The 7,234-nt window shown below is 40.0% G+C and overlaps 2 protein-coding genes across 2 annotated transcripts; one reads left to right on the forward strand and one right to left on the reverse strand.

The window, feature by feature from the left end:
• Positions 1-667: 667 nt before the first annotated feature.
• Positions 668-3,684, reverse strand: LOC104948927 (surfeit locus protein 1-like). Its single transcript, XM_010775167.1, has 6 exons — positions 3,390-3,684; positions 3,208-3,274; positions 1,797-1,924; positions 1,608-1,690; positions 843-1,034; positions 668-767 (listed from the first exon to the last, which is right to left on the reverse strand). Exons 1-6 carry the CDS (start codon positions 3,450-3,452, stop codon positions 668-670), a joined length of 633 nt encoding a protein of 210 aa, XP_010773469.1. The 5' UTR covers positions 3,453-3,684.
• On the forward strand, positions 2,836-7,033 carry surf6 (surfeit 6). The gene is made up of 5 exons (XM_010775165.1): positions 2,836-2,875; positions 3,664-3,779; positions 4,721-4,903; positions 4,983-5,065; positions 6,178-7,033. The coding sequence occupies exons 2-5, from the start codon at positions 3,686-3,688 to the stop codon at positions 6,856-6,858; spliced, it is 1,041 nt and encodes a 346-aa protein (XP_010773467.1). The 5' UTR covers positions 2,836-2,875; positions 3,664-3,685; the 3' UTR covers positions 6,859-7,033.
• The last annotated feature ends 201 nt before the right edge of the window (positions 7,034-7,234 follow it).

Consider the following 7,234-nt stretch of genomic DNA (forward strand, 5'->3'; position numbering starts at 1 on the left):
GAGGCATGTTGAAGGTTTTTGTCACTTCATGCCCTCAAGAGGCATTTTGTTTAATTATTTTTTGCTTAATGTCATTTTTCAAGCTACGAGATGTTTTCCTACGTTTGTCATGACAAATTATGTCTCAGGAATGTAGGGTTTGGGAATTATGGCAGTTTTAAAAAAAAATATGAAAGCAAATCTCAAGATTTCCTACCCTCTAGCTGTGACATCACGCACTCTAGTCAATGTTAAAATCTGAAGAAAACCTCTTTAACAAGGTCTGAACAATATTATATATATATCTCTAAAAGTAAGAATCAGATTTACATGAATAATGTCAGAAAGATGTGTAACATTTTAAAGTTGGAATGAGCTTTCTGAGTGAAAGTATGAATGAACAGTTAACAGTTGAATTCGCATGAAGACTACTTGAAGTCTGAAGATTTCCTCCATTAAAAATGTGATGAATTATGGGATGTATCTCTGGAATTATGAAAAAGTTATGAATGAGAAAAGTAATAGCCATCGATTCCTGACCGAGGTGAACGTTTTGATGTTTGAACGGAGTTTCTGCGATGTTCAATGCGGGAGAAGAAGCGCGGCAAATAAGTCGGCGGAATATTAATAAACTTTTCGTCCGTAGAATGACATATAGTTGGAATGCTGTATTAGCATTCCCACTAAATCATGTAAAATCATGTGAAGCCCTCACCTGGCCCTTCATCCTGCTCTCTGGTCTGATCTTCCTCTTTGGCACGTAGCCTCTGTTCACCAGGATGGTGATGCTGCAGGAGAATGGAGCAGTGAGTTTTGGATTTAAGACTATGCAGTTATTATTTTCCCTTCACAGTGTTTATTACCCGAGGTCGGTGCAGTAGAAGGGGGTGACCACATAAGCGCCGGTCTCTCCACTGGAGGACAGCGTGCCCGCCTCCCGGGCCTCCTTCTCGGGGTCCACAGGGGAGCGGGGGAGGATGTACAGCTCCTGGGAGTGGTCGAATTGTCCTCGCACTTTCACCCGTCTGTACTCCAGGCTCTGCAGCTCATGAGGACTAAGACCCAGGGAGGAAAAAGACTAAGTGTAAACTTCATACAGGTAAGAATTCGAAGAAGTGGGGGGAGACAAGGACATGTCGTACCCTCAGTTATAAGAGGAGGGATTGTAGTTATTGGTTAAGTTGTTAAAGTGCTGTTCAGGGGTTTAGTCCCTGCTGTGGCGGACACAGGTTTGAATCCTCCATGCAGTCCATTAACACATTTCATCAACACTCACATTTTTAAATCTATCTCCCTGATTAAGGCTTCAATTGTCCAGAAAATGGTTTAAAGTGCATTTTATCACTTTATTGTTCACAGTATCACAATTGGAGATGTGTGCTTTTGTAATCACTGTTTCTATAAAATAATGTTGTGTTCTTGCCGCTCGCAATGAGGAAAAAAGGATTCTTCTGTTAGTGTTTGGATTGATTATGCTCCTTATAGTCTGAGTGCTTACATTTTTCTGAATTGTGAAAGGTGGTTATACTGAAAAACAAAACAAAAAAAGAAAAACTGTCCAGATCAAAGTAAAAGTATGGATTTATAAACTAATAGTGTGTGGGTGTTTGCCTCTAACATGATCTTACTCCAGAGGCAGAGGGATGGGCTCAGCAGTCGTGAGTCGGTTCAGCTCAGCGATCAGCTGCATCTTCCACTGACGCCGTTTCATCTTCACAGAAACACAAATATCAGAGTCCATCCAACGACAGCAAACCAAAGATACATCAGCATTATTTGAAACAGTGCTATGACACAAAATAAATATAAAGACAGACCTGCCATGTACCAAGGCCGAAGGTGGTGGCAGGGATGAGCAGCAGGAGCCATTTGAGTAAGGAGTCTTCTCCTCTCTGAGCCTTGGCTACTGTGGAGGACGACTGGCGCCCGAAGGTGATCAGCCTGCCTGTTCACAACATGCAGGACAGGAAGTGAAGAAGGTAAAGTATATGTGTAAAACATTAGGCTTGTTTGAGACGCGTTACGGCTCGCCTCGAAAGTAGACGAGAATAGCCGATCGCAGCCGGGGGAGGTCTCAAAAAGCTCGCCTGAAGTCGGACAGCTCCGAGTCGGCTTCTTCTTCTTCTTCTTCTTCTTCTGCTGCTGCTTTGCCTTCTTCTTCTTCTTCTCTCGGTTTTTTGGCGGATTGCAAACAACTTTAAGGTGCATACCGCCACCTCCGGAGTCGGCTTGACTCGGTTTGCATTTATAAAGAATGCACACATGTGTTTAATTGTTAATGTCAGATATGTACTAAGTAAATATATTTGTTCCTGCTCAAGATTAGATTCAACTTTATTGTTATTGCACATATTACAGGTACTGAGACAACGAAATGCAGTTCAGCTTCTAACCAGGAGTGCAACAAGCAGTAAAGTGAAAAGTAATGTACACAATCTACAGAATAAAAGATAGAATGAATTGAATGATGAATAAACAGTGAGGGGTATGAATACACTAATATACACAGCAGCCTGTGAGCAGTATGAACAGTGTGTATGAATATGCTAAGATATATAAAGTATGAAAACGGTAAGCAGTGCAAGTATAGTATAACATATATAGATATTAATTTCATGGTGATAAACATTGTGGAACAATGATGAAAAATGTGAATGGAAGTGGCGACAGAAACTGACACAAAACAACAACAAACTTTTGCCGAGCCAATGGAGAGCTTCATCAGCAGCACGGGGTAAAAACCACCAATGAGCGCTCAGCTCGAGATACCAGCGAGTCGTTTCCCATCAAGCATTTCGCCTCCGCAGCCCGTGGAGAGAAACTTTTTTTCTGAAACTGCGTCGCCTCGCTCTCAAGGCTGCGGGCGTCTTTGTCCCGCGAGATTTCAAGGTCTCAGGTGAGCGAGCCTCCAGAGCAACTCGGACAAAATGACTAACCATCATGCAACGCATTTTATGTCTTTAAATGTGTGCAATATTTTTTTTAAGAAACTGGCTTCTAGTAAGATTATCAGAGTCAGGTTTACACACAAGCAATTCGTTCTGGTATACTGGTACATATGCACTTAGTAGGTATTGCAAACAAAAGATTGAAACATAAATATAGAGTAGAATACAAAACAAATTCACAACACAAACATATTGACATTACCGTCACATAATTAGTCCTTTAGAGTGGAGATGCTGTGCAGTTTTTTGAAGAAGTAGTTCTGATGTTCAAATAAATTACCTTCTGCACGTTTGAAGAGAGGCAGTCTGGGCAGGAGGAGAGTCCTCTTAATATAAATAACATGTGTCTGAAATAAATAACAGAAGAGGAATAAAATCTAAAACCACTGGAAAGTGACATTCACAACAACACAGTGAAGGTTCTTTATAATGAAAAACTGTCAATTAAACAAAATAACTTACCTGGTTCTTCAGGGTCGTTAAGACCCTGTTGGAATAAAGAAGTGCTGATTTTAAAGAAGCCATTCTCAGTGAAATACTAATGCAAATATGTTTTAGAATGGTCCGACTACATAACAGCTATCCTACATAATGATCAGAAGGGGGACCGCTTATGGTGTTACTCCTTCCGGTTTGTGACGCTCCGCCCCGGCGTCTTGACCACATGTTTCAGAAATGTGTTGATATTTTCTGACAAGAAACTCTGTTTGTATTCTTTCTGCTTGGATCATCTCAGACAGCTCCACGGTTCTTCCATCATGATGGACCTCGCCGCTAAAGACTCGTACATGCAGAGGTTTGCGAAGAAAGTGTTTTTTCAGCAAGAGCAGGAGCCGAAGAAGAGAGCGTTTGGTAACGTTTTACCGTATTTACAAAATAACGTGGATATAATACTTGCCTATAAGTTAGCTGTATTTATTATGGGCGGTTTATAGTGTATGTGTTATTGGTGGTAGAAAATGGCTTATAAAGTGTCATTAAACATGCGGTTATTACTGCATGTGACCAGAGGAGGCGCTGCACTGTGTGGAGAACAACGAGTGGAGTTCTATTGTTGAATGCTTATTTATTTTAATCCATAAATGCTTTTTGATGTTTTTATGAGAGAACAAGCACTCTGCTGCAAATCAGGGAAATAAATAACACAGCAAAAATGCTAATGGTATAATAGTAAGAACATGCCCTTTAGCTTATTGTTTTAATGTTATTAATTTGTTACAATTCTGTTGACATTGTTTGTCCCTTTTGATTCCATGATGATATTTACAGTCAAGGCAATTGAAGTATTTCTACTAAATAAATACTCTACTGTTTTTGAAATGATTATAACATTTTGGTCATTTACCAAGCAAAACACTGCATTCTCCTTTCTTTGCTTCATAAATGCATTTTTGTTGCTGCTTTCCATTGGTTTTCATGTATTCAGAATATGAATAGGACTTTAAGGAATTAGTTGTAGTGCACAACTGAAAGCATTTTTTAAACATCATACAAAATGTCTTAGATAATATCATGTAAAATGCTACAGCTAGATTGATGACTTTCTGAAACTAAGTTTCCGCCACTAAATCAGCTGACTTTGATATTTGTCTTTTATTTAGAGAATAGGGAATTAAGATAAATATTATTTATTTCCTTTTGGTTCACAGAAAAGCTTCTGACTTGTTCAGTTTCAGTGCAATGCATGTTGAAGCTCCTCGTCTGTTCATGTAAGAATCTCCAGAGCTGTGGCAGTCCAGCTGACATCATGTTGAATACATGTGATCATTAATGCATGTTTTATCTCTGTGTAGCTCCTTTCAAGGGTAAAAGCGAGACTGGTCCTCCAAAGAAGAAGAAGAGTTTTAAAGATGTGAAGAAGCCTCATCCCAAATCCCCCAAAAAGCCCTCTCCTTCAGTGGCTGCTCAGAAAGGCCCCCCCGCCGCGAAACAGCCAAAAACTCAAATAAACGGATCAACAAAACCAGCGCCTAAAGGTACCGCAAGTAAATCCATTACTCTGTTACTTTTCGTTATTTCAAAATTCTTAGTCACATATTTTGTTTTCTCTTAAAGGAGGAAAGGTACCGTCCAACTTCTCCACCGTCGATGTTTTACGCAAGAGACTTCATGAAAAAATCGAGGAGTCCAGAGGACAGGTATGCAGATTTAAAGATGATTTATTTATTCAAGATTTGAATGACATTACTCATTAGCATTTATCTAATAGTGCTTCTCAAAGTGTGGTCTGCGGACCACTGGTGGTCCGTGAGCAGCCCCTAGTGGTCCGAGTGTATATTGGTACAATTTCAAATTTAAAAAAAAAATGTAAGTCTTCAACACTCTCGCTGGAATATCTCCGCAATGGAGCGAGCTTAAGTTTCGATTGCATGATATAGCCCAGCGCAACACCTACGTCACACGTGTTGCCACTTGTTTGTACCATTTTCAGGCGATTTGTAATCTTTTCTAGTAAAACTATGTGTTTTGGGATATTTGTGGAGTTAGGTGGTCCGTGAGAGGAAAGAGTTTTGTATTGGTTAAGTGGTCCTTGGTATGAAAAAGTTTGAGAAACACTGATCAAATACGATGTGACTTTAGCTGAGACGGTAAACTCAACTGCAGCCATGGTATTAAAACCTGTAAACAAGTCAGTATTTACCTAAAAGATGATTATTGAACAGTTGATTCAACTTTTAGCGCTCAAGCCGATGCCGTTATGTGCCCATCTGGCCAGAGATCTATTCACAATGTGTGCATGTTCCTCTTTTCATCTTCTCACTAGTTTTATAGTTGGTGCTGTTCAGTTCAACATGTGGATGACGGAAGAAATGATTATATCTTTAACTCAATTGAAAGTAGCAATACGGCTCTGTATAAACATTGTGTCATTTTGCAGGATTTCACTTGTTTAAGATGACAAAAGTATTCAAAGCCAAGTGTACTTAAAGTAAAAGTAGTTAAGTCCGAATTATTCTTCTCAGATATTCTTATATCATATTATTGGCCTCTTGATTCTAAGTAAGTAGGACTTCCATATTCATGTCTGATAGTTCTTTTTTGAGCACAGTATCATATTTTTGAGGTTTTTCATAAGTTTTAATGTCAAATCTTAATATGTTAAGTAACTCCAACTATCAGATACACTGTATACAGTAGCAACAAATGTAAAAGCTTTTGTAAAAGTAGCTCAAAATGTAATGCTAGTACAGCACTGGACGCTTAAGAGAAATGTATGTCTGACTAACAAGTTGCACTTTTTTCTTATCAGGGAACCCCGAAGAACGCACTCTCTGAGGCCGTGCTGGCAAAGCGAGCAAAACGAAAGATAGAACGGGAGCGCAAGAAGAGGAAGAGGAAAGAGTTTATCCTGAAGAAGAAACTGGCTGAAGAGAATAGCCAAGAAGCGCCAGTGGAGATCAAGAAAGAACCTGAGCCCGCCCCCGCTGCGAACAAAAGAGATGTAACGGCCCTCGTCTTCAACAAGGTGGAGACGGTGGAGGAGGAGTACGTGGACAAAATACAGAAGAAGAAGCAGAAGAAGCAGAGCGTGAAGGGCCAGATAACTCCCCTGCTGGGGAAAAACTACAAGCAGCTGCTTGGCCGCGTCCAGGCTCAAAAAGCAAAAGTGAGCGAGCTGAGGGAAAAGGACGAGGACAAGGCCAAAGAAATGGAGAACAAGATCAAGTGGACCAACGTGCTCTACAAGGCCGAAGGACTCAAAATTAAGGACGACGAGGACATGCTGCGCTCCTCGCTAAAGAAGAAGGAGAAGAGGGGCGCCAGGATAAAGAAGGACTGGGGCGATCGAAGCGAGAACGTCGTGGGGAAGATGCAGAAACGGCAGGACAAGAGACGGAAGAACATCCAGAAACAGAAGAAGGCCAAAACAGAGAAGACGAAGGACAGATTGAGGAAGAGAGGCAGGGTGCTGCCGGAGGACTTGAAATGAGTGGCAGCGTGCTGTTTCATCACGACATAGGTTTAAATAAGTACATCTCTTTCTATAGCCGTACGATTTATTGACATGATATAAAAATGTATTCTTCCTTCATTCCTGTAAAGGTAATGTGATGTGTGTTGTGGTCAATAAAATGTGATCTTCACAAGATGGACATGAATGAAAACATTTTAGAATTGTTTTTTTCTTGTTGCTCAATATCAAACCTGCTGGTATTTTTTAGTAGCTTGACATTTTGGAAGATATGTTTTTTTACTTTTATTCAGATGAGAATTTATTCTTCTATCCTCAAAGATCGGTATATATTTTTGGGGAAAAGAAAACTATTATTACTGAAAAGAAATCAAAACTGTTCCTCTTTTGTCTT

Source organism: Notothenia coriiceps, unplaced genomic scaffold (genome assembly GCF_000735185.1).
Source record: "Notothenia coriiceps isolate Sejong01 unplaced genomic scaffold, NC01 NC01_scaffold00015441, whole genome shotgun sequence".
In the NCBI taxonomy this organism is placed as follows: Eukaryota; Metazoa; Chordata; class Actinopteri; order Perciformes; family Nototheniidae; genus Notothenia; species Notothenia coriiceps.

Excerpts from the sequence above, each read along its gene's own strand:
- LOC104948927 (XM_010775167.1), bottom strand. The coding sequence starts at position 3,452 with ATGGCTTCTTTAAAATCAGCACTTCTTTATTCCAACAGGGTCTTAACG. Across the intron at positions 1,691-1,796 it reads TCGGCCTTGGTACATGGCAG|ATGAAACGGCGTCAGTGGAA; the intron begins GTCTGTCTTTAT and ends GTTTCTGTGAAG. Across the intron at positions 1,035-1,607 it reads CCCATCCCTCTGCCTCTGGA|TCCTCATGAGCTGCAGAGCC; the intron begins GTAAGATCATGT and ends CCTGGGTCTTAG.
- surf6 (XM_010775165.1), top strand. The coding sequence starts at position 3,686 with ATGATGGACCTCGCCGCTAAAGACTCGTACATGCAGAGGTTTGCGAAG. Across the intron at positions 3,780-4,720 it reads GCCGAAGAAGAGAGCGTTTG|CTCCTTTCAAGGGTAAAAGC; the intron begins GTAACGTTTTAC and ends ATCTCTGTGTAG. Across the intron at positions 4,904-4,982 it reads AACAAAACCAGCGCCTAAAG|GAGGAAAGGTACCGTCCAAC; the intron begins GTACCGCAAGTA and ends TTTCTCTTAAAG.